The sequence below is a fragment of the Aquarana catesbeiana genome, linkage group LG03 (assembly GCF_042186555.1).
Source record: "Aquarana catesbeiana isolate 2022-GZ linkage group LG03, ASM4218655v1, whole genome shotgun sequence".
Lineage (NCBI taxonomy): Eukaryota > Metazoa > Chordata > Amphibia > Anura > Ranidae > Aquarana > Aquarana catesbeiana.
The window spans coordinates 123,024,960-123,052,659 of record NC_133326.1 but is presented as its reverse complement, the minus strand read 5'-3'; the positions used below and the strand labels follow the sequence as shown (position 1 = coordinate 123,052,659).

At 42.3% G+C, this 27,700-nt stretch overlaps 1 protein-coding gene across 2 annotated transcripts in view; it reads right to left on the bottom strand.

The window, feature by feature from the left end:
• The window catches only part of TLN2 (talin 2), a 398,203-nt gene that overhangs the window by 162,012 nt on the left and 208,491 nt on the right, over positions 1–27,700 (bottom strand). For both annotated transcript variants that reach the window (XM_073619119.1, XM_073619120.1), the window contains exons 11-16: positions 24,150–24,305; positions 19,569–19,670; positions 19,017–19,093; positions 18,332–18,515; positions 3,050–3,163; positions 1,159–1,267 (exon numbers count right to left, since the gene is read on the bottom strand). In XM_073619119.1, the coding sequence (XP_073475220.1) occupies positions 1,159–1,267; positions 3,050–3,163; positions 18,332–18,515; positions 19,017–19,093; positions 19,569–19,670; positions 24,150–24,305 (742 nt within the window). The remainder of the gene's footprint in view (positions 1–1,158; positions 1,268–3,049; positions 3,164–18,331; positions 18,516–19,016; positions 19,094–19,568; positions 19,671–24,149; positions 24,306–27,700) is intronic.

Below are 27,700 nucleotides of genomic sequence, written 5' to 3'. Positions count from 1 at the left end.
AGATGTGGTGGAACAGGGGATTTACATCATGGATGTGCAGCCGACAAATCTGTGGCAACTGTGTGATTATTATTATTATACAGGATTTATATAGCGCTGACAGTTTACACAGCACTTTACAACATTAGGGCAGACAGTACAATTACAATACAATTCAATACATGAGGAATCAGAGAGCTCTGTTCGTTAGAGCTTACAATCTAGGAGATTCTATCATGTCAATATGGACCAAAACCTGTGAGAAATGTTTCCAACACCTTGTTGAATCTATGCCGTGAAGATTCAAGGCAGTTCTGAAGGAAAAAGGGGGTCTAACCTGGTACTAGCAAGGTGTACCTAATAAACTGGAGGGTGAGTGTAATTTTCTCAGCACACATCTCTAATGCAGTAAAAAAAATATGTTTCAAACATTATATGAATGGGGCTCTTGTGAGGAAATATGTTGCAAGTATATCAGTATTTTCTATGATCAATCCATCCAAGTACTTTGAGTAAATTCCAAATCGCATGCAAATGAAAGGTGGGTGACTCCCTGTAACCTACAGTGCAAGATAGCATTCTGCAGAAATATGAGCGGAGTGACCATTACAGCGATCAAATTTAGTCAATTGGCAGTAATAAGAACTCCAATAAACTCTGAAATTCTAATCTGCAAATTTTTCTGGATCAGTGAAGCATAAAACCTCATGCACACTGGATATTAAAAAAACGGCAGTAGTGTTAGCTGTAGAATGAGTTTTGCAACATTTCTGCAGTAGAGTTTTTTAGCAAAACTATACTCCTACAAAAACTTATGGCTCAAAAACGCTGATAAACACGAATAGCCGTGTTTTTAAGCTTTTATCAGAGTTGGAGTGTTTTTACAGCTAAAAAAACTCCTCTTAAAATGGACTAGTTCTGGGGGGGGGGTTTTCCAGCCAGAAAATGCTAACAGCCTATGTGTGCATGGACACATAGAATAACATATGCTGGCGAGTTAACTGGCTCAGGAAGCAAGTGCCTGAAACCAAAAACAGCAGCTGTAAAAACGTCCCATGTGCATGAGGCCTTACAGTGAGGGAACTAGAACTAGGGCTCAGAAGTGGCGATGTATATATATCTCTCAACAACAGTTTTATTAAGAGTCCCAGGGCACAGATAGTTGTTTAGTAAATATACCTGCAGTCAGGTTCACGACTGATGCGGTTCCCGCAGTAATGGCATCCACCTGGGAGTGAATCTCATGTTTCGACTCGTCTACTTTGTTTTGAACCCAGACCCTGGATGCCTATAATAGAAATTTATAAAATGTAAACGCCAAGGCTTAAATCTATAGCCATGGGAAATACAACAAACATAATACAAACCAACGTGCCGCGATGTACACTTAAATCCTGTAGTGCAACAAATATATATACATCCAATGCAAACTAAAATCAATATAGTGAATGATACATTCTATTAATAAAGTGCTAACGTGCTAGTGATATAAATGATGATTTCTTAATCATTTAAGTGTAATAAACAGGAATTATCAAAAAAGCCCTTATAAAATTTTCCATGTAGTTGAAACTTTGTGATGTTTCTAAATATTGTTGTCCTCACCTCAGGGCGTGTAAACATCCCAACCCCCCTGAGGAAGCCACGTCATCCCTGTGTCGACACGCGTTGGGGAGGGGACAGCATGGTGTAGGAAGCAACTCCAATGCCAACACGAGCAGCTGCAGAGGAGCGGAGGGACATACGACCTTATTGGATTTTTATTATCTCTGTCAGATATAGAGTTGTGTATGAAGCACCCATAGTGTGTGAGTACTGTGGATATATTTTAATACATTTTTTTAAAACGATACGCACTATCCAGTCTTATCTTTAATATATGTACCGAGGATCACATCACTGAATAGCCCAGGATCCTGCAGAGCCTATATATCACAAAACCTAGAGGTGGTTCGACTGTGTTGTTAGACTAAACTTAAAAGGAGAAGTCCAGCCTGAGCTTTTTAGGTTGGGCTTCTCATAAGGGTCACAGGAGTGCAATTCTTTTTGCACTCCTGTGACCCGCTTTCAGCGGAGAGCGGTCAGAAGTCAGCTCTTCGCTGACGTCACTGCAATCAGTCGAGGCAGCACGTCATCCCGACTTCCCAAGTCTGGAACCCCCAGCTGCCTTGATTGATAGCAGTCCCAGTGAACCACTGAGCCGTACTCACCACGCCCCTCCACAGCTCAGCGCTCCAATGAGCGTGGAGAAGCAGACCAGGAACAATGCTGACTGGCAGTCAGCATCGCTCTGCTCGGGAAGGAGTGAGAACCGAGCCATTGGCGGTGTTCATTGGCTCAATTTTCAGTGCAGAGACACCGGGGGTCTGATGCTCCATCCACCGAGGCAAGTATGATTAGCAAAAAAAAAAAAAAACCCCATACTTCTTTTTTAAGTGTGCGATCCACCAAGGGGGAAAGGGGGGAGCATGAGTTTGATGGCACATTTGGATTAAGTTTGGAGCACCATCAAACTTTAGACTACAGAAAAAATATTTATAAGGATCACAAAGTTTCAACTACATGGAAAATAATTTTTTAAGGACTTTTTTTGATAATTCGTGTTTATTACATCTAAATGATTAAGAAATAATAATTTATATCACTAGCACGTCAGAACTCTATTAATAGAATGTACTATTCACTATATTGATTTTAATTTGCATTGGATGTAGATAGATTTGTTGCATTACAGGATTTAAGTGTACAGCGCGGCACATTGGTCTGTATTATTCGCTATTGAGCACATATATATGGGAATGTGATTAGTGCCAGCAGCTGAAATTACTGCAGATATCTATATTAAGGTAATTTAAAGTGAACATCTCTGGCAGCTCCCAAGTTTTTTTCATATTCAATTTTATTTACTTTATACTACAGAGCCCTGATATATCTAAGGATGGCACATGTGACGGAGAACTGCCACAGATTTAGGTCAGATCCTCCCCCTCGAATATGAAATCTTGTCAACAAAAAACAGTCATCTATGTTAATGAATATTAAGAAATCACTTTCATTAAGTCCATCTTACCATGTCATGTCCCAGCGGTGGCAGATTGTCCACCTGGCTCAGATCATCATGTGCTTGTTGAACTGCATGCATGCTGGTGTTAATGGTTCCCATCAGAGCCTGCTGAGCTGAAGTCTGTACAGGAAAAAACAAATTAATTTCCAGCAGAAAGCTGCCCGATTCTTTCACATATTGCTATCTGACCAAATTTCAACTCATGCATTGAAGGCAAAGAATATTTCACAGAACCCCCCCCCCCCCCCAACCTTTTATTAGGTCAAGTTTCCTTAAATAGTAAATTGCAAAACTACACACTGACAGCTGTTATGCCTCATTTCTTGTAAAATTATTCAGCTTTTACCTTACAGCGCTAGCCATCAAATGTATCCAATAAGCAGGAACAGAGCAAATGCGTGTTCTTTGATCCACATAGTATACACATGCTTACAGATTACTGCAAATATTTCTTGCTGTGTTTTTTAAACTTGCTGGATTTATTATTTTGCTTAAGATAAAAAAAGTAGGTTATGAGACAAATTATTCTGTTAATTAGTGTTGACATATGGTGGGGCTGTTTAGGCTCAGATTAATTGAAATGATGAGCAAAACTAGGCATTTAATAAGCCAGCGACTTACACAGAAGTGATTCACAATGTTCCTCTACAATTCAAACAAGCAAACTGCAGAGAAACAGGTGGGGGTGGGGGGCTATGACAAAGTGATTAAAAAGGCAGAAGGTTTTTATCTTAATGCATTCTATGCAGCAACCCCCCCCCCCCCCCATACTTTCCTAATGTCCATCTAGATCCAGCGATGTTGCAGGAGTGTCTCGGCTGCCCGGGACTCCCCTCTTCATTGGCTAAGACAGCAGCGCAGTGCCATTGGCTCCCACTGCTGTCAAAGTCAGGCAGGCAATGAGGAGATAATGGGGCGGGCCACTGCTCCGTGTCTGAATGGACACAGGGAGCTGCAGCTCAGGTGATCCATTGAAGGCTGCTTGCTGTGGGGGCACCCAACAAGGAGGGAGGGGCCAGGAGCACCAGCGGGGGACCGGAGAAGAGGAGGATCCGGGCTGCTCTGTGCAAATCCACTGCAACAGAGCAGGTAAGTATAACATGCTTGTTATTTTTAACAGAAAAAAACAAAAAACAAAAAAAAAACAACGAGACTTCAGTATCAAAAAACTATTACACAGAGAAGCTAAACTCTCAGCATATAATGTAGTGATGAACAAGTAAAATAGATTACTGAGAAGGAAAAAGGAACCCTAGTTCAATCTGTCCCTGAATGGAGATGGTAAAAACAGATTATAATTTTGTAAGGTCTATAGAGCACCATAGTATCTACATTTTTTTTTTCCTTTGTAAAAGGACCTATACAGTTTAAATTCCATGCTTAAAGACTTTTATTACAGTATCAGCTGTCAAGTGGACACAATCACTATAACTGATTGCCATATTGATCACATGATTGAGAGTATGTACTGTAGTTCCCAATTGAAACGGCAATTTCAGCACTGGCATTGACAGCGAGGTCTCAAACAGCAACCCACCCTGACATGGGCTCCTACTTCCATAACAGAACATAAATTACTGTTTCCTCAGCATGAGATTTTGTGACATATTAGACCCATATGCAGCCCTTAAAGTGAAAATTTCAGTCAAATTCTAGCTAAACCTAAATCTACTACCACCTTCATTCTAAGACTATTCTATCTACCCTGTAAAAGATGCATATACTAACCTATTCTGAAGCAGCTCCAGTCTGGTCACATGATCGTCCCCCAGTGCCAACTTCAGTGTAGAGCAGAGAAAGCAAATGGGCGACATCATCGCCCAGGCCCTGCAGCCATTGTCACAGTCTTCTCTCTACACTGAAACCAGTACTGGGACTCAATCATGTGACAATAGGTAAGTATTCAGATCTTTTCTTTTACAGGGGTTTAGGTTTAGTCAAAACTTGACTGGTATTCTAACTTTAAGGGCAATTTGTCCATTGTGTCACAAAATCTCTTGAAGAGGAAACTGTAATTTATGTTCAGTTATGGAACTAGGAGCCCATGGCAGGGTGGGTTGCTGTTCCTGTAACCTCACTGTCAATACCAGTGCTGAAATTGCAGTAACAATTGGGAACTACAGTACATACTCTGGTTCTCAATCATGTGATCAATATGCCAACCGGTTATAGCGATTGTGGCCATTTGACAGCTGATACTGTAATAAAAAATCTTTAAAGGGTAAGTTCACCTTCACAGAAAAATGAAAGGTGAACTTACATTGGACCCCCTCCCCATCTCCCCGGTCCTGCGTTCTCTCGCTGTCAGACACCGGAGGTGTCGCTTTATTGGTCTGGGGATTTGAAATCCTTCTGGCTTTCTATCCTCCAGCACTGACAGGACAGGCTAGGCAGATTCTGATTGGTCAGCGCCGTCCATGTGACAGTGCTGACCAATTAGAATGCCTCCTATCTGTACACGCTGAGAGGTGAACTTAAACTTTAAGCATGGAATTTATTAAAACCGTGTACAAAATTAAATTGTATATGTTCTTATAAAAAAAAAATTGGTAGATAGGATGGTGGTCTATAGGAATTCACAATTATCATCTGTTTTTACCAGGGCTATCCTCTAAATTCAGGGACACAATACAAGAAAACATCTGTATACTTACCTATTCTGAAGTCACTCTAGCCCGGTCCCATGATTGAGTCCCAGCGCCAGTTTCAGTGTAGAGGAGAGGCAGCGCCAACGGCTTTAGAGCCTAGGCGAGGATATCACCCATAGGCTTACTATGGGGCATGCATTGTCGGCTGTCCCTCCACAGTGCTGATCATGTAGCCAGACCGGAGCGGCTTCAGCATAGCTTAGTATAGGTAACTTTTCTTTTACAGGGTAAAAGTCACAAATAATCTCTGTAGTGTGTGTGAAAAGTTCTATTTGCTGCCTTTTGCAGGGCGAATGTAGCATTCCATAATATATTTTTAAGGAAAAATAGCCTTAAAGTGGTTGTTAAAGTATATGTAAACCCACTACTCATGATAATCAACTATTGCCATCTTTCAAAAGTATATCTGTATACATGCCTCCTGCATGTATCCCTACCTTTTAAAAATCAGGCCCTTCCGCACACCGAGCCCCGCAAATCTCCGCAATCCATGGGTGGGGCTATGTTCTGGAGCTCGGTGGGTGGAGTCGTGACATTACTAATCTCCCCGCTCACCTTTACACTCCCCTTTGGCCAGGCAGCTTTGCGAGGACGAACCTCGCGCAGGGTATGTGTAAAGTGCATGCACAGGGGACACAGTGCTTTCTGGGCATAAGCAGAGCTCACAGCCCCCCGTGACTCCTGCGCATGTGCTACACAACACAGGCCATAGTGGAGAGCTTTGGTAATAGCTGTGAGACGCTGAGAGATGGGGATGACGCTGCTAGGAAAGTACACAGAATGCCTCTCTCACGCTCGCTCGTGCATGAGATGAGGAAAATTACCTGTCGCTCACAGCAAGGGGGATAAACAGACATCAATCTCTCTGTCTGACCGTTTTTCTCTCACTGAAAAAAGATAAGAGGACTGCTCAGAGCTGGATTAACTCTTTGTGGCAAGACTGAGCACAGATGACATGAAATCCTATACTGTACAAGGTGCAAGCCTTAATTTCCCCTCTGTAATAGAACAATAAGTTCCTCTGTGCCTGTGTTCTATAATAAGTATGCTTATCTGTACCGATAACACATTGGCTCCCTGCGCTTACGTGCCTCCTCTCTCCTCTGCCCAGCTGACCGTTCCAGCCGGGGAGCAGAGAAAAGAAAGAGCAGAGGAGTCGCATGATCGCAGGGAGCCACTGTGTTATCGGTACAGATAAGCATATTTATTACAGAACACAGACACAGGGGAACTTATTGTTATAATACAGAGGGGGTGGGAGCTTTTAAGAATAAAAATATGAAAGCAGCAAGAGCAGAGGGGATGGGCACTGACACAAGCAGACAAGAAGGGAGGGGAGGGGGGAGAGGATGGAGGAGAGGACATAGGAGACAGAGCAGAGCTGCGAATGACAGAGGCACGTAAACTGACCAGGGTGTCAGGGCTCAGCAGCCATGACATACCGTGGTCAGTTTACGGGGGGGAGGGCAGAGCCAGGAAGGATCAGCCAGGTTTTTTAGGTGTTACAGGGGCCAAATTACACAGCATTGTGCTGTATAACATTCTTTAATGGAACAGGATCATTTTTTTTGAGGGGGGTTAACAAACACTTTAAAGCATTTGTTACCCTAAAAAAAATAAACATCCTTCCCTTTAAAGTATGAATAACAGCACAGTGCTTGTTCTGTGGAATTTGGCCTCCTGTATCATCTAAAAAACCTGGCTGATCCTGCGTGGTTCTGCCCTCCTCCTTGTAAACTGAACACGGTTTATCATGGCTGCTGAGCTATGACACTGTGGTCAGTTAACATGCCTCCGTCATCGTCAACTATCATTTTCAGGCAATCCCCTGTGTTAGATAATGCAATGTCTAAAGTATGTGTGCGTTATTTAAAAAAATGCCTCTGCATACCCTATTTCATAGCGCTGCTCACGTGACCTCTGTCCTCCTCTTTTCTCCTCCTTTAGAATGACGTCAGCGTGGGGGGATTCTCAGCCCCTTCCACTGTGGCTGTCAGATCGGGAGAGGGAACGGTGGCCGGTCATGGGAGCGCAGAGGCCGGTCATGGGAGCGCAGAGCAGCGCTCGGAAATAAGGTATACAGAGGCATTTTTTAAAAAAAGTACAGACACTGGAGACATTGCATTAGCGAGCACAGGGGATTGCCTGAAAGTGATTTAAGGACTTTCAACCAGAAGAGGTAAAGTACATTTGACTAACAGAAAAAACAGATTAACACTATGAGCTAAGAACATTTAACCAGAACAGGAAATAATTTAAGAAAAAGGTTTGCACTGTACAATGTTCATGGAGATTCCAGTCCTCACCATTTGGTAGTAGTGAATCAGCTACTAAAGAGAGGAATCTGCTATACAGAACTGATACAATGTTGCAGAGACAGGAATCAGTTTTCTTAGGTAAAGGGTACTTTCACACTGATGCGGTACCCTCGTAGTGCAAGTGCAGCGCAGTGTACCCGCAGTCTGGTAAACTGGTTACAGTCTGGTAAACTTGTCAAACAACGGAGTTTGGTCTCTTCCAAGTTCTATCAATTCAGTACAGCAGTTCACTCTATGCAGGAACCGATTCAATACACTTAAAGAGATTGTTGTGCGTGTGTTTTTTTTTTAAAAAGCATTTACAAAACAGGATTATACTTACCTGCTCCGTGCAATGGAATTGCATAGAGCGACTATGAACCACCTCTTCTTGGGTCCCCTGCCAGAGCTCCTCCCCTCCGCCAAGTGCATAGAAAGCCACTTTCTATGGAGGCACTCGTACGGACTTACTCTCCCCTCCCCTGCCAGTGGCTGTGATTGACAGCAGTGGGAGCCAAAGACCCCCACTCAGCAAAGCACCAGAGACCAGGAAGCGAGGGGAGAAAAAAAAAAGAGCTGCAGATGGGCACAGCGCTGGACTGAATAAGGGGTGCATTGGGCACAGTGAGGCCGATATGGGCACAGTGAGGCCGATACGGGCACAGTGAGGCCGATACGGGCACAGTGAGGCCGATACGGGCACAGTGAGGCCGATACGGGCACAGTGAGGCTGCAATGGTGGGCACAGTGAGGCTGCAATGGTGGGCACAGTGAGGCTGCAATAGTGGGCACAGTGAGGCTGCAATAGTGGGCACAGTGAGGCTGCAATAGTGGGCACAGTGAGGCTGCAATAGTGGGCACAGATGAGGCCACATTGATGAGCACAGGTGAGGCTTGTAATGGAGATTTGTAAGTTCTGTATTCTATTTTATATGTATTGCACACAGCCCTCACTGTGCACACGGCACTAATAACGTTTTCAGTACATATTTGCATTCTTTCGAGTCCTGATTAGAATTAGCCTGCCTATGTAACGCCCCTTGTTACCGTAAACGTACAATTGTAATATTAATGTGATACCTACGTAATCATGTGTATAAAAACCTTCAATTGCGTCATAATAAAGCAGAACAGTTATTTGGAAAGATGCTGAGCGTATCTTTTGTGTCTCTTCCCTACTGCAGTAGTTATTAATTTGGAACCACTAACCAATATGAGGATAGGAGTTGCCCATCTATAAAATGTCCTGGTCAAGTGGCGAGCTTTGCCTAGGAGGGGCTTTGCAGGTGACCCCGAGAATCCAAAATGAGGAGCTTGAGACGATGCGGGAATTTCTGATAATCAGCTGGCTGAGGTAAGCCTTTTGCTTACATTTGAGTTATCAGACTTCCTTGATCGGTAAGGCATTTTCAGGACAAAGGGTACCTATTTTACGCCCCTTAATCGAAGGGTATTGATTGGTGGTTATATGTTATGTTGTCACTGTCTACTGTCCATCGGAGTGTTATAGATAAGAAAGGGAAGAATAGTGCTGTTCACAGGTATATGTAGTACATCTGCTAGATAAAGCTGTTTAGAGGCAAGAGGGTATAGGCACACGTAGAGAAGACTGGCCAGTCCTTATGGGCATTAAATTAAGTAAGGGAATGAAGGGTAAGAGACCCTCAAAAATGCCCAGCGCAAGAGGAGCGCTATACATGAAGTGAAGGTGCGGTTCCGCCTATACTGAGCCCCTAGATTAATGGTTAAAGTGGACAGGGATCCACAATGGGTAACTGGGTTACCAAAGTCCACAGGGACTAAGAATCATGAAGAGTAAACAGCTAGAGAAACAGCTATCTAAGTGAGCAGGATGGATCAAGGGTGACAATTAACACTAGACAGAAAAGGACATTTTGATGTTAAGTTGTGGGATTAAGTCAAGAAAGCAGAAGTTAAGCAGGGAAATAAAAAGAGTTAAAAGAAAGTGAGAGAATGATATGCATGTGTTGCGTACAAATGGGAGAAAATGTAAGTGATTTTAGAGAGATATTCGTGTATGTGCGTGAATGCTGGAACCTTTAGTTCTATCTCTTGTGTGTGTCATGTATGCAGATGTGACCCCCTCCCTTTGCGCTCTCCTGAAAGAATGTGGCTGGGATGAGAGGTAGGTGATAAGCTGGAAGGACACAATGCCAATTTCAGTTTTTTAGACAAAACATTAACAAAATGTGCTGGGTTAACGAATCTAATGATAAACAATGTGATCACAAATATTTTGAATCTGTTTTCCAAACATGGTAAAATGAAGGCTACATTTAACCGTGTATTACAAAAATTGAATATCCTTTGATAGTGGAAACAGTGCATTTAAAAAAGGGAAATTGAGTAAAATTAGGTAATATGTCCCCCCTTTAAGGAAATTTATCTGTGGATATATATTAGTGTGCGATATTGAAATTATCATTTGAGTATTAATTTCTAACATGAGTTTAACAATTTTAATAACAGATATATTGAAACTGGTTTAGACAACCTTTGGTTGGAAATGAAATCCAGGTTATTGGGGAAATTTGTAAAAATGGGATTAGTTTAGATTAAGATAACAATTTTGTAATTTTACATTTATACAATAAGCCCTTATTGAGAGAAAAAAAAAAAGACTAAGATGAGGTTGTTATTTGGAATACAGCTGCCATAATATTTAAGAAAGCCAAGATGTATGGGATACATAAGAAGTTTTTCTACAAAAATTAAATCTTAAGGTCTGATAAAAACTTGATGTGCGGACCATGATGTGAGAGTAATAATAAAATTTAAATAAAACAGACCCATCACATCAAGTCCACACACCCAGTTAGGATAGAGGCCACCTGCAGCCAAGTTGTTTTATAGTTTTTGATGTGGCTGAGTGCTTTCTGGTCCATCATACAGATTGTTGGTCCTTTTGTTTTTATTTATTTTTATTTTTGAAATCCAAAGCAGAATGTATGGATTGTGAAATGATGTGCCCCCTTTCCTTGTAAGTGCAGTGGTATAAGCAGAAGAATATTTTGGATTTATGGACATCTCTGCATGACCGCAGGGTATTGTTATCATTTATTATAATATTGCCAGGAAAAAGTTGTCTTTTTGAAACATGAAACTGGAGTTCTTACACAAACAGCATGGTAGAAAACAAGCTATTGTAATATATTTATGGAAGCTGGACCCAGTAATGAAGGGTTCACCCCAATATATCAGAGCTGTAGCTTTATACAAAGGTGCTATTAGACAAAGTTACAGACATTATTTTGGTCAAATATTTAATTTTTAATGGTCCCACATTCTGCGCAGCAAATATACAGCTAACTAAGTGTTTGTCTAATGAAAGGTTCAAAATATGAATTTGTTTTGTTTATGTACAAATCTAACAATGAAAATGTGTACATTTGAATCCAGACACCTTATTGCCTCTATTGGAGGAGGCTGGAGACAGAGAAAGTCACATGAGTTAAATTGATGGTGTAGGAATCAGCTGCTGTGAGCCCAGTGCAGGACACACTCCCTGAAGACCCAGATATTTAATTTTTTGTAGAGTTATTCCCGGTTTTATACTGAGGATACAGTTTATCACCCAGAAGGATACTCTGTATTTAGAGTCATTGGATCCTTTTTCCTCAGCTCAAGAAGCAGAGCTCCATGTTTTAGCAAAGCCTGTGAGCTATAAAGAGAGTGTATATTTTTATAGATAGTCGAGATATCAAGAGTTTTTGGTTCCATTTGAAGGGCCAGAAGTTTGTTTTTACTTCGGCAGGTAAACCAATCAAGCATGTTAAGTTAATTTGGCTGTTTTCAGCCTTCCAGGTTCTTGCTGAGGTAGCCATACTAACTTTAAAACTCACACATGGAAGCAGACCAGGTGACTAAGGATGTTGCATTACAGCCCTGGACACTTGATGGGTCTGTGCCCAGTATAGCTGGGAATAACAATTCGACTTTTAGGACCCCAGAACAAGAAGAACAAGTGGTCCACAGGGGGCAACTTCTTATGAAATAGGACTTTGGAAAAGGTGATCATTTACGTCTGCCAGCCACTCTTTTCCCTCCAGCTTGACACATGGACCATGTCATCAGTCACAAGCAGCTATGGCTGCCTTAGTAAATGAGCGTAGGATAGAGCCAGGGTTCACCACAGCTGTTTTTATAACATACCACTTCTTGTTTTACCTGTTACCAAAGGTGTTACCAAAAGCTGAACATCCCTTCCAGAGATTACAAAAAATATATCCAGATGCCCAAGTCAGGATCTTACAAGTATGCATTTTGTCTGTATGGACATGTTTTCTGGATGTCCAGTGGCAAATGCTACTGCAAAGGCCACAGTAAAAAGTGTTATCAGAAGTAGTTTGTAAGTACAGAGTGCCAGAATCTACAGAGATTAACAGAGGAAATCATTTTTATAGGGGGGTCCTTACTAGAAGTTTCGAGGTTTTATTTTTACACTCCCTACTGTCTACAATGTAGCGGAAAAAGTAAGAAACTAGAAAACTTTTGCCTGAATGTTTTCTTATATTTTATCAAGCCCCTAAGGCAGTGGTTCTCAACTCCAGTCCTCAGGACCCACCAACAGGCCAGATTTTAAATATTACCTTGGGGAGAGGCAGGCTAGAATACTGCAATCACTGAGCAGCAAATGATATCACCTGTGACGTATTTCAGTCATCTTGTAAACCTGGCCTGTTAGTGGGTCCTGGGGACAGGAGTTGAGAACCACTGCCCTAAGGGGATGTTGACTCTCTCCCAATGGGATTTGGTTTGGGAGTGTGTTACTCACTTGCTTATATTTTGTCTCAGCAGCTGAAGTCCTCCATTCGGATCTCACAGAGAACGTTGCTGATCTTTTAAGGCTTTTGACAAACTCATGTATGTGTTTTCTCCCCAATTCCAGATCCTAAAAGTTTGGAAGGATCTAAAACTAAAGCCAGGTGACTTGTGGATGGTCAAGAGACATTTACATATAAGGAAATGTTTGGAGACTCAATACAGCATCTATTTCATATACAAGTTGTGCAAAACTTGAAGGAAAAGTCACCTGGATCTACACCAGAAACTGCAAAAATGACGAGATTAAAGAAATCTCTGTGTTTGATTTGTTTCCCTCTTGCGATCAGTCTAGGGAACTTTTTGATATATATATATATATATATATATATATATATATATATATATATATATATATATATATATATATATATATATATATATATATATATTTGAAAAGTAGAATAGCCATGTTGAAGTCATATTTGTCTTTTGTATGTCTTTCATTTTATGTAGAATTGTCTGTGTTTACATATGCTGATAAGTCAGCATGCCAACAATTGAGCTAGAAGGCCAGTGTACAGCCTGGACTCCGTAAATATGTCTTATCAATCATTTGTTTTTCACAATGAAAAGTCATTTTGTAATGAAAAAGCTGCTCAGCTATTATTTTCTCCACAATGGAGTTTTTGCCTCTTTGGCCAGGACTACCTCCACTTAAGTGTGTGGAGGTTCCAGGTTAAAGGTGATAGCAGGTATGGTTAGTGATCAAAATATTGATCAAAAAAGAGTGGAGATGGTAATGGAAATTTGTAAGTTCTGTATATAATTGTATTCTATTTTATATGTATTGCACACAGCACTACTAATGTTTTCAGTAAATGTTTACATTCTTTTGAGTCCTGATTAGAATTAGCCTGCCTATGCAACGCCCCTAGTTACCATAAACGTACAATTGTAATATTATTGTGATACCTACGTAATCATGTGTATAAAAACCTTCAATGGCGTCAAAATAAAGCAGAACAGTTATTTGGAAAGATGCTGAGCGTATGTTTTGTGTCTGTTCCCTACTGCAGTAGTTATTAATTTGGAACCACTAATCAATATGAGGATAGGCATTGCCTATCTATAAAATGTCCTGGTCAGACTGCATTGATGAGCACAGGTGAGGCTGCATTGAGGGGCACAGGTGAGGCTGCACTGATAAAGTTGTTGCTAATATTTATTTGTGTAACTTATTTTTGCATTAAACATTTAAGTGTCATTTCATGAGATAACTTATGAAGGCGTGTTTAGAGGCGGGGCAGGGTAGGGATTGAGTGGGGCACTGGTGGCGAGTAACCCTTGAGGCCTGGCTAGTAGCTCAGGACTTGAAATTTTGAGACCTGCTGTATATATACGGCAGCAAGGTGGCATTCCTGTGCAAAATCACGTACTTGTACGTTCCAGTTCTGGGGCATGCACGCGCACCGCCAGCAACCTATTCCCGATGTGACTGGACACAGCGGGAGCCAATCAGTGGGTCGATAGGACTTGATGTCCACGGCGCTGGAACCCACCCATCGTTCCTAAGAGAGGCAGAACGGCGGTCTGCCAATGTAAACAAGTCAGATCGCTGTTATGTGAGAAGGGAAGTTAGTGATCCTGTGTTTCTGCTATGCAGGAACCTCTTCCCTGCCAGGGTCATTAGTACAGTGACAGTGTATATTTTTAGCAATGATCACTTTATTTGTGTCACTGATCCCCAAAAAAGTGACAAAAGTGTCACTTAGTGTCCAATTTGTCCGCTGCAATATAGCAATCTCGCTATAAGTCGCTGATCGCTGCCATTACTAGTAAAAAAAAATAAAAATATCCCATAGTTTGCAGATGCTATAACTTTGGCGCAAACCAATCAATATACGTTTATTGAGATTTTCGTAACAAAAATACGTAGCAGAATACACATTGACCTAAATTTATTAAGAAATTTGATTTTTTACATTTTTTTCATTAGATGTGTTTAACAGCAGAAAGTAAAATATATTGTTTTTTTTTTCTTTTCAAAATTGTGGGTATTTTTTTGTTTATAGCGTAACAAATAAAAACCGCAGAGGTGATCAAATACCACCAAAAGAAAGCTCTATTTGTGGGCAAAAAAGGACATACTTTTTTTTGGGTACAGCGTCGTATGACCTGTAATTCTCCGGTAAAGTAATGCAGTGCCTTATTGCAAAAAAATGGCCCGGTCAAAGGGGGTTACACCTTCCGGAGCTCAAGTGTTTAAGCTAAAAGATGTTTAGGCTTTATAGCCACTTTAAAAACTTAATTTCTATGATCACAAGCACCATCTAGTGGTCATAATGTTGTATTTTCCTCATTCACTCTATTCTTATAAATGAAAAACATTGTCAAGAATTTGAGAGAATATAGGCAAACTTTATTAATTTTGACCCCATTCACACAAACTAAACATACATGCAGCTTCACATGTACGTGTACGTATAGCCAACTTTTTTTTCAGATTTGAATGGAGAAGAGAAACGTTAAAACCCCTGCCAGGTTATTTTTAGCGGTTTGTGTACCACTGTGAAAGTTTCACTTTTCTTGCTGTCCCTGAAAGTACGGAAGCGTTAAGTTGGCTAAACACTATAAGAATTTCATTAAGGACCGTTCCTTGGCTTTTCGAATTGTTACTCAAATTGTGGTTTGATTTTTTGACTGCAGTGACAAAAAAAATAAAGTGTAACTCCACTTTTGTTGAGAAAAAACATTCCCCTCTGGGTGATCTATGTGCATTGCAGGGATTTTAACAAACTTTGTTGCAGATTCCTACCTTTTGTTATTCTGAAGTAATCCGTTTGTCTGTGTTCATGTTCAGAGTGAGTCTAATGGGAGTGGTTTCATAATTATCAATCAGTTGTGCACCTGCAGGGCTCTAATGAGGCAAGTGGCAGGGCCTGAATCTTTAGACGTGATTTCCTATTGGAAGTATCTCACCAAAAATGACATTTTTGTCACAGGGGATGCCTAAAATATGACTTGTATCTTAGAGCGGACATCTGGGAAAATTGGTGAGCCAATCACACAAGCAGGAAATTATGTTTCTGGGGGGCTTTCTGTACACATTCTGTGTACAGAACGCCTCCAGGCTGCCATATTGCATTTTCAGAAAATTACAGAGCTGCAGATTGAAAAGGAAAGGTAATTTTTAATCACATTCATTTACAATATGACTTGTGTCGCATTTGAATGTGCTATATTATTTTTTATTTGATTTTTTTTTCCCCCACAAAAGTGGAGTTACCCTTTAGGCTGGGTTTACACTATTGCGAATTGGATGCGGGTTTCCCCACATCTAATTCGCATAGCAGGAGATTGTGACGGCTCTCTATAGAGCCAGTACACACATCTCCGCAGCGGCTCAGGAGTCATGTGTGTGTCTTTTGGTCAATTTCAGCCCAAAATTTGGACTAAAATCGGACCGGAAACGGTGAATTGAGACGCACCGGACTCCTGCTGTGAGCCGCTGTGATCTCCAGTGTGAACCCAGCCTTAAGATAGAAGGAAGGAAAATGTATTTCTAACAGTGACTGGTTTTTATTTGGGGAAATTGCATGAATTTCAAAATCGAATGCTTAAAGGTGTTTTAAACCCTCGTGTTTTTTCACCTTAATGCATCCTATGAAAAAACACCTGGCAGTGACCGGCCCACCAGCCCCCCGTTTTACTTACCTGATACTTACCTGAACCCCGTATTTCTGTTGGCGGAGATGCGCTCTCCTCTCTCCACGGGGTCCCGGCCCTTAATTGGATAGATTGATAGCAGTGCAGCCATTGGCTCCCGCTGCCGTCGATCAAATCCAATGACGTGAGCGCTGGGGGGCGGGGCCGAGTCCGGCATTCAAGCCTATGGATGCCGAATGATGGACTCGGGAGCGTGCCCGCAAGGTAACCCCCCAGGGAGAGTGCTTCTCCTAGGGGGTTATCTGATGTGGGGAGGAGCCGCGAGAGCCGCCGGGGACCCCAGAAGACAAGGATTGGGGCCACTCTGTGCAAAACGAGCTTCACAGTGGAGTTAAGTATGACATATTTGTTATTTAACCCTTATAATCACTTTAAAGCAAAACAACATTTTGAAGCATTTTTGATCAACATTCAAATGTACTGTGAGATTTTTTTTTTACAAAGTTTGTTTTGTAAAAGTTTGTTAGTGTATGGCCAGCTTTAACCTCCCCAACAGGGACACAGACAGCAACAAAAATTGACAGATACCGTATTTATTGGCGTATAACACGCACTTTTTCCCCTTAAAATCAGGGAAAATCATGGGTGCGTGTTATACGCCGATCTCCGCTGATTGTTTGCGATCGCGCCGACATACACATCCGAGTGTACAGATTTAAATATGGCGGCGGCGGACTCGGCGGAGCAGAGCGAGCGCCGCCGAGATCGCAGGGACTGGGTGGAGCCGAGATACACGTAGCCGAGTGTGCTCGGCTCTTCTCAGCTCCGCTCACAGTCACGCCCAGTCCCGCCATTGGACCTGTGTTATGTCCATCATAGGGTGGGACTGTGAGCGGAGCCGAGAAGAGCCAAGTACACTCGGCTATGTGTATCTCTGCTTCGCCAAGTCCCCCTGCGGCCCCATATTTAAATCTGTACACTCGGAAGTGTATGTCGGCGCAATCGCAAACAATCAGTGGGGATCGCAAGGCTGCACTGGGGCAAGGCGGCACAGGGGCAAGGCGGCACAGGGGCAAGGCTGCAATGGACACTGGGGAAGGCTGCACTAACACTCCCTTAAACTTCCCTCCTAAAAGTTTTTTCCCTTAAAATTCCCTCCTAAACTTGGGGTGCGTGTTATACGCGGATAAATACAGTATTTTAGTCATCCTTCGCTGGACAAAAACATAACAAAACAAAAAGGTTTTGCTCAGAGATACACGGATCTGTACAAGCCTTGAAAAAGTCTGATCCTCATTAGAAATTCTAACATTTTGTGTCTTTAAATAGGCTTTTTTTTTTTTTTTTTTTAGAAATTGCTGTTCACTTTCAATTTACACCATAACAGCTGTGTCCGTTCTTTTATCTTTTTCATTCTTCCATTTTTGGGTAATTTATTTTTTTTGCAGCATTTTAATAGGCTTTCCCATGATACATTCTTCTAACACTCTCAGCTGTGCTTAAACCGAAGAGTAACAGCCCTTCATGAAGCTAATTAGCAGAGTCACTTGATAAAGTATTTATTTTGCATGACTAGGTGCCATTAGGAAACTGATTGATTGCCTAGAGCAAGGGACTTCATCTAACAGAACACAACAGCATTTAGTTACTAAATACAAACGTGAACAAGGAAATTACAGGGGTGCCAAGCAGGAGACAAACCACCTCCTCTTCACATTTACTTCAAAAGAGATCATGGCTATATTTAAGAAATATTAAGATATATATGAAAAACAAAAATGATATGCTGTGCTGATCTTTCTTTTGTAATTTTCATAATAGTCTTACACTGAAGCTATCCTTCCTGTCATTTTCATTTAACACACAAATTATTTCTAAATATAGTTGCTTACCAGGGGTGGCATGTGACCTCTGTGCATCTGGCCTGTAGTAAGTTGTTGCTGGGCAGATGGCATAGTGCCGACATTGAAAGTCTCTGGGCCACTAGATCCTGAGCGTATAATAGCAGGTAGAGCAACTGTGCCATGTTCAAGCTTTCCTGGACGGGTAAGTTGTTGCTGCTGAAGAATTGTTGATCTGGGAACAGAAGAATGCTTACAAATTAAAGTTTATTAACCACAATAAACTATTTTTATAGTTTGCGGTAGCACTTACAGTGGAAGAAAACCTTAACTATACTGATTCTTAAAAACGTTCCCTCCCCTTTCTCCCACCTATTCAGCTTAATCCGTATATGTACCCATTTTCAATCTGATCATGTGATCCCGCAGCTCTATGTCATGGAGTGCTCAACAGCGCTGAATTCCGGGAGCCGTGACACCACTTATAGCCCAGCTGTTTACAATGCTACCTCCTCTCCCCTGCAACAGCTGCTCACGACACAGTAAAGCCAGAGCTTCGGGATCATGTGACTGACCAAAGTGGATTGAAAATAGGTAAGTGTACAGATCTTTGTTTATACAAGTTTGGCAGGGGGGGGGGGGGGGTGTTGTGTTAATATAGTTAGGGTTTTCTTCCACTTTAAGCAGGTTGATGAGTTGCAATTAAGTAAGTAGCGTGCAATATTTTTATACCCACTTTTTTGGTGAAACAGATTCTTCTAACATTGTAGACTCTTCATCGCCTTCTAGTCCAAATCGGTCCTTACTTTGTTTCTGGGGACAGGTGAGAATTGAGTGAATGAAAATTCAATCAATCAAAAACACTACAAAAAATTGCAAGCAATCTGAGGTAGAAAACACAAAGACCCCCTATTTATCTTGGTTTCTGAAGCTAGGATGGCTAAAGAAAAACAGAACAAAAATGTACAAACCATGCTGTGCATGCTTGCTACCACCACTAAAAGATAGAACATGCTGGTGCATAGAAGTGATCACACAGCAGCTACATGTTTGAATTCTACCACATCTGTTTTTCTGTTGGAGGTATCGTTATCCCACAAGCAGTAATTGTTCATTTATTCATAGAATGTATTATATTTTTAAACCACATTGTCATGACTGTTAGTTTGGAGGTAAATGGAGCTTAGTGGAGTTATTTAAACTGCAAGGACTGTGACTATGTGACTTACAAAAATAAGGAGGTCTACATACAAGCGGTGTTCACCAATTGGAAGACAAGGACACCTACCTTCTTGAGGATGATGTCAATGTACCCTGCGATGAGCTGTGATATCTGTTCCCCTTCAGTGGTCTGCACAGAATAATAGCTCTCCTGATACTCTCCAAAGTCCTGAAAAAAAGACAGACTCTAAATCAGAGTTTAGGAGGGAAAATAAGCAAGAGAAGTAAAAAAAAAAAAAAAAGTACAAATATAAACCAGGGGGAGGGAAAAAAAGTAGGATTTTTACGTCATACTTACCTGTAAAATCCTTTTCTTGAGTACATCATGGGACACAGAGTCAGGATAATTTTTATTACCTGCTGGGTTATACTTCATCATTAGGTGAATGGACACTGATAGACCAAAGGTCTTCAGACAGGAAATGATCCCCTATATAAACCCTCCCATACAGGAAGCACTTCAGTTTTCTAGCAAGCACTGAATCCTCAAAAAAGAGGGGAGGGATCTCTGTGTCCCACGATGTACTCAAAGAAAAGGATTTTACAGGCACGTATGATGTAAAAATCCTATTTTCTTTTTCATACATCATGGGACACAGAGTCAGGCTAATATTCATTACCTACTGGGACATCCCAGAGCAATAGCCTTGAGGGGAGGGAGACACACTGCCAAACAATAACCATTAGAACTTATACGGCAGCCCGCAATACACTGCGGTCGAAAACCAAATCCTCGGCTGCTCGAACATCCAAATTTTGTGAACATATGCACTGAAGACCAGGTAGCAGCCTTACAAATCTGAGCCACAGATACCTAATGGCGAAAAGCCCAGGAGGGTTCTACACCCCTGGTAGAATGAACTCTCACCCTAAAGGGAGGAAGCTTTATGTTTCAGACCGTAGGCCTGAATGATCAATTGACGAACCCAAATTGTCAATGGAAGATTTGGAAGCTGCCTGCCCCTTTTTGGTAAAGCAAAGAGTCTGATCCTCGGATCTCCGCAGATCTAGACAAATAAACCTTGACTGTTTTGTGTCTCTTCCGCCGAAAGAGGCTGAGAGAAAAAAGGTGGCAAAATAACATCCCCATTTAAATGAAAGGCCGACACCACTTTTGGCAAAAAGGATGGAACAGGTTGTAAAAGGACCCTGTCGTGGTGAAGGATCAAGTACGATTCCCTGCATGAAAGGGCCGCCAACTCCAACACCCTTCTAGCCGAGGTGATGGCCATCTGGAAGGCTAGCTTGCGTGACACCAAGTCTAATGGAATTTACTTAATAGGTTCAAATGGTTGTTTCTGTAACACAGACAGCACAAAGTTCAAGTCACAAGGACACATAGGTGACCTAATGGGGGGAAGCAAGCGAGTTGCCCCTTGCATAAATGTTCGGATCAGTGAATGGGAGGCTAAAGGCCTTTGGAAAAATACTGATAGGGCCGAAACTTGACCTCTGATTGTACTCAAAGCCAGTTTGATTTCCACATCTGACTGTAGAAAAGAGAGAATTCTCCCAATCACATATTTCTGAGGATGCCATTTCCTGGCTTCACACCAAGCAATACAAGTCTTCCAGACCTTATGATAAATCTTCCTAGTGATAGCTTTTCTAGCATTCACTAGAGTAGACACCACTGGTCCCGAGATTCCACAGTCCTTTAACACCCTGGCTTCAATAGCCATGCCGTCAAATTTAGAGACTGTAAATTGGGGTGGAATATAGGACCTTGAGACAGTAGATTAGGGCGACGTGGAAGCGTCCATGGCCCGTCTATTGCCAGTCTCACAATCTCCGGGAACCAGGGCCGTCTGGGCCAGGCAGGTGCCACCAGAATGACTGGAATTCCCTCTCTCCGAATCCTGCGCAACAAATGTGGAAGGTGAGGGATCGGAGGGAAAGCATAAACCAGGGAGTACTGGCTCCATGGAACTATCAGAACATCTGCTCCAATTACCAGAGGATTTCTTATTCGAGACACAAACTGCTGTAGCTTGTTGTTGAACCTGGATGCCAGTAGGTCAACCTCTGGCCACTCCCAAGATTGGCAAATTTCCTGGGACACATCTGGGTGTAGGGACCATTCCCCCAGGCAGATCTGCTGGCGGCTGAGAAAACTTGCCTCCCAGTTCTCTACTCCCGGGATATGGACTGCCGATATAATTGGCACATGTCCCTCTGCCCAGGCTTCACCTTCTTCCTCCTCTCCTAGAGCTGAACGACTACTGGTACCACCTTGGTGGTTTATATAGGCCACTGCGGTGGCATTGTTGGACTGAACCCTGATGGGGCAGACCTGAAGCTGCACCGTCCAGGACCGTAGGGCCAGACGTACTGCCTGTAATTCTAGGACGTTTATGGGCAGGGTCTGCTCTGTGACCATTTCCCCTAAGATGTGAGCCCATCTAGGGTCGCTCCCTAGCCTGATAGACTGGCATCTGCAGTTAGTACACTCCAAGTTACCGGGAGAAAGGATTTTCCCTTTCGCAGGTTCTGATCCTGCAAACACCAGTTTAGGCTTAAGCATGCCTGAGGAGATAAGCACATTGGATAATCCAGGGCTTTTCTTCCTCTGTTCCAAGCCAACAAGATGTCTTGTTGTAAAGGCCTGGAATGGAACTGGGCATAGGGCACCACCTCGAAGGAGGATACCATTCTCCCTAGAAGACTCATACAGAGCTGAATGGAGGGTGCCCTCATCTGACACACCTGATCCTACAGGGCACAGATTATTACGGGTGGCAAGAATACTCTTGCTTGGACCGTGTTTAGAATCAGACCTAAATATTTTAGACTTTGAACTGGTCTCAGGGCTAACTTTTTGGTATTTATGACCCAGCCTAAGCTTTTCAAATACCTCACTGTGTATATTATGTTCTGTTCTAGAGCCTGTGCTGAGTGATCTCTGAGCAGGAGGTCGTCTAGATACCCGAGCACCAGGATCCCTTGGGCCCTTAAGCGACCCAGTACTGGTGCTAGGACCTTTGTGAACACCTGGGGAGCTGTAGCAAGCCCAAAGGGTAGAGCTACAAACTGAAAATGACGTCCCTCTACTGCAAAATGTAGGAACCTCTGATGAGGCTGGAAGATAGGTACGTGTAGGTACGTGTCCTTTATATCAATGGAGGCTAAAAAGTCTACTGAGTGGACAGACTCCACCTGAAAGGACTGTATCACAACATACTTGTTCAGAGATCTTAGGTCCAAAATGGGCCTTGTGTCCCCGTTTGGTTTCTGAACTGTAAATAGGTTTGAGTAAAACCTTGTGCCCCTTTCGGATACCAGAACCTCTACAATCACTCCTTGATGCACTAGATGATGTAGTGCCTGAAGCAATAAGGTTTCTTTTTGGGGATCCATTTTATATAGAAACAGAAAGATTGCAGATTCACTATACCTTAAACACAGGTTAGATTGGTATAGAACCTCTCCAGCAGAAGACCTTAAAGTGGAGTTCCACCCAAAAGTGGAACTTCCACTCATCGGATCCCCCCCCCCCCCTCCCTCCGGTGACACAGTTGGCACCTTTCAGGGGGGAGGGGGGTGCAGATACCTGTATATTACAGGTATCTGTACCCACTTCCGGCATAGATAGCCGCAGAATCCGCGGTTATTTACGCCACTTCCTGCTCCCTCCCAGCTGTCTGCTGGGAAACACACGGGTCCCAGCGACAGCAGGGACCATTCGTATTGCGCTGCGCGACTCGCGCATGCGCAGTAGGGAACCGGGAAGTGAAGCTGCACGTCTTCACTTCCTGATTCCCTTACCGAAGATGGAGGCGGCAGCACCCGAGGACGGAGAGACAGTTCGGTCTCGGGTGCCGACATCGCGGGCGCCCTGGACAGGTAAGAGTCCATGTTTTAAAAGGCAGCAGCTGCAGTATTTGTAGCTGCTGACTTTTAAAAAAAAAATTTCGGCGGAGCTCCGCTTTAATTAATGAAATGTGATTTTGTGACCTTTCAAATGTTAAAAAAAATAAAAATATACAAAAAAATTGTGGCGCAAGACACTACCCCTCACCGCTGCAAACAACAGACACCAGACTGTACCCTAAAACAAACCATTTCAGCATGTAGGCTGGTGTGAACAAGCGCTAAAGCTGGCCATAGACGGTTGAAATCGATGCGAACCAAGTATGGGCAGGCTGAATGTATCCAAGTTGATCGATCAATCAACTTGAATACAGCCAGCCTGCTGGATTTTACATGCGATTATTGTTAGCGGCTATTATAGGGGAAGGCTTCGTCTGCCCCCGCTTGGAGAACACAATGTCTGTGATAAGAGGAGAGAAATCTGCTTTGTCTATGGTCGGCCTAACTCTCTTGTGTTTTCTTAGTAAAATAGATATTTATTGAGAAATTAGACAATGAAGATAGATAGCCCAACATCTGAAAGTACATTGTTAATAAGAGTTGTAACATACAGATTTACTGTGGTAAATCCAATTGTGTGCACGGTTACAATTTTTAAACACAACAGTACACAACCCAACAGGGTGACTATCAGTTTTCAGGTGGGCAAGGAGAGAGCTATAAGAAGGCAATATGAGCATAAGATCAGGAAGGGCAAAGGGTCTAGAAATCGATGACTAGGTGGACATTTCAAGCTGTCAGAACAAAATAGACATCTCAAGGAACAACTGATTCATACCAAAGTGAAGCTTTTTGGAGAGGCAGCCCAACGTTTAACAGTTGTTAGTGGCCATTCTTGAAGCACATCCTTAGTTTTCTCATCAACTCTCATTACTGAATCTTTGGTGATTCCAAGAAGTCGTGGCACAAGCTTATTCTTACCCTTCATTTTCTCCTGGAAGGTTAAAAGTGATACAAAAAAAAAAAAGAAAAATCATTATATAAAATATAAGGTTCATGCAGCCAAGGTGAAAACACAAAACAAATCATATCAAATAACTGCATCACATAATTATATTTTTTGGCAGACGTAAAATTAGATTCAATTTAGTCAGTCCTGTTACTGAATACTGACAAGGCTGGTAACAGAGCTGGTCCTTACAGTGATAAAGAGTAGTGTTCAGAGCTGCATGTCACAGCATTACTGAATCATGAGGTCAGCAGAAAACGCAGACAGAAATAGTGCAGTGATTTGACTTGAGGGAAAAGTGTCTAGGTTAAATAATCACAGCTTAACAAAGATGATAATTATGTAGGAAAGCACCCGAGGAGATGAAATTTGGGAGAAGGATAAAAATGCAAGAAAAGCAAGAAAGAATTTGCCACAAAATCAGATTTCTTTTCTCCCACCACACAATGCATTTGCAGAGGAAACACTGGGGGCTTTTCACCCACAGCCAAAGCAGACAACAGAAAGCACGACATGCATGGTAATGCACACACAGGAACAGTAGGTGGTAGCACAGCATGAGGGTAGAATTATAAACTGCTACAAGGCAGTTGCAGCAAAGTACTTTGTAATCATAATGCAATGAAATATATAGTGGACCTTTTGTATGTTGGTATAAAATTAGTAAACTACTTCACTGGTATGAATTTTTCGATAATATTTATATGTGTGAAATCTGTTTACTGATCAATGAAACTTTAAAGTGGCAAGAAGAATTCTTTGACATCATAACACTGTCAAAATTATAACAAAAATACAACTTGAACAGCAGCTCCCCAAGCTGACACCTTCATAAACAATCTGCGTCTATCACCTCCGTTACCTTATGACTACTGATTGCAAATTGTACACACAGGAACCGTAAAAATGATAACGGCATGACAGGAACAGAGCTGTATATATTCTCATTTCCCTGGTTATCCATCTAAACTTTCACATTCAAAGAGATTGGAAATAAACAGAAGCTAAAGCTTACAGATATAGATAGGCATCCTTTTCAACTGTCTGTGTTTATGTCCCCAATGCCTCAGGTAGACTGCTTGTTAGGGCCTAGTCATACGTTTTCCTGCACTAAAAAAACATGAATTTTACTTCATAAAAGCACATTTCAGGTAGATATCCTGCTCTTTCCTAACTGGCTGAACATCTATGTGCTGAATTTTTCAAAGAGAAGCCATAGACACCCCTCCTATGTATATGCATTACCATGCACACAGATAGGTGTGAATGTGCCCTAAAGTTCACATTCTTGAGCAGGCCAGAAAATGTGATTTTTGTCCTTGCCGTAAAATTATTTTCTTCAAGATGAATGACACAGGATTCAGAGACAATTGGGTTATACTGCTAATTACAGAAGAAATTGGACACTGGCAAACACAATACAGTGACCAGTCTGGTATAACCCCTTCCATTCCCAGCATGCCTCAGTTTTGTAACAAAACAGAGTAAGATCATGAACACAGAAAGACAAGGCCTGAGTCCTTCAATGAACGCCAAGGAAAGTATTTGCGACGAGTACAAAAATCTACAGGGACACAGGATACAGAGACAATTGGTGCGCCCAAAAGCAGTTCAACCGGGGGATGGGCAATACAGCAAAGAAAACTCTACCAGGCCCATTATAAATTACAGAAGACTGAGAATTGTCTGCTGCTCAAAAGGGCTGCCTAAAAAGACCTTATTCCAAAAGCTGGCATAAGATGAGGCCTGAGCATCCAACTGATTAAAACAGAGAATGTGTAAACAGTAGATCAAATGACAGCTTTGGGATTTGGGAAGCAGTTGCCCGATGCTGAAAACCCCAAGAACAACAGATCTAGTACAGTATGCTTTGACAGGAAAGGGTGGAACCCTATACTTAAAGCAGAACAGTCCTTTGCCAGGACTGGCATCTTCTTCTGAGTGCAGATTTTAAGGCCTCTTCATTGGCCAGCAGAGGAAGACATTACTCCTGTTCATGCACAGGAGCTAGTCATCCCAGCACTCAGAGACTGGTCCGGCACTATAAGTTGAGCTGTGCAGTTCAGTTTACATTTTATTGTGCAGGTCTCTTCTGCAATAAAAGCCTGCCTGCTCTCCTTTCTTACAGCAGAACTTCAGATCCGAACTTCAGAACACACACTTGAAGAATGATCTGTCTGAGCCATCAAGAAATAGTGGAACAAGAAGCTAATACTCCTTTGTGGGAACCATACAGGATGATAAAGATTGAGTCAGTCTTTAAAGCTATGGCTGCCCGATAGACAAACTACATTCAGACAATGAAGAAAAATCTCCATATAATGTACCGGCTCAGACAGAGGGACGTAAGCACAATATCCTGAGGTTGAGGTAAAGGCTGAATCCACTTAAGGAAATAAATAGGCTTCAGGCCTAATTACTACCTTGTCTCTTGGTAAAACCACAAGAGTACTTTAGGCGACAAGGCCACAAGTTCTGACATGCTCTACGCACAGTTGATGGCAAGACGGAAAGAAACTTTGTGAGTCAGCATGGAAAGGGGAAGGTGAATGGCAGGTGAAAGTACAGGAGGCAGGTGAATGTACAGGAGGCATTACATGAGAGACACCCAACTGGATCAGTCGAGAACAATGAGGATCACAAGAATGCCCACCATCTTGATCCTGTGGAACAGATGAGAAAGGAGCTTTGGGGGAGGCATAGTTTAGGTTTTACTGATCCCATGGAGCCAAAAGAGCATTGCATGCTTTCATCAGAAGATCTCTGTGCACATGGAGGTCCACATCTAGCTTCATCCACCTGTGCCACACATCCTGAAAACGCATGAGTGTAGGGACCAAGCATCAGGGCGCAGTCACTGCCAGCTGAGGAAGGCTGCCTACCAATTTTCCATGTCTGGGATGTAAACATCGGATAAGGCTGGAAGATGAAGTTCTGTCCAAGACATAATCTGTCAGACATTCTTGCCACAGCAAGATTTCTGGTTCCTCCCTGATGGTGGATGTATGCCATTGCTGTTGCGTTGTCCAATTAATGCCTGATCAGATGACCCTGCACTTGAGTCCTGCACTGTGGAGACAAGCAAATGCTAGGGAAGAGAATCTTGTGCAAGTTTTCAAAGTGTATGTCTAGCAACATGTATGTCTGACTGGGGTGTTCTGGCAGGGGAAACGTCCCCCTGTCAGAACACAATAGCACAGAAGGGGAGATCACTGTACTAACATCAATTTGTTAACAGAGATAACTTTCTACCAGTTGGCAAGTGAGGGCAACGCTCCAACAGAAGATTAAAAAGAAACAAAATTGTTTTTCTTTTAAAGTGGCGGAAGGATAGATTTGCATTTCTGTCTGTTTTCCTATTGCAGATATTACTTCACTTC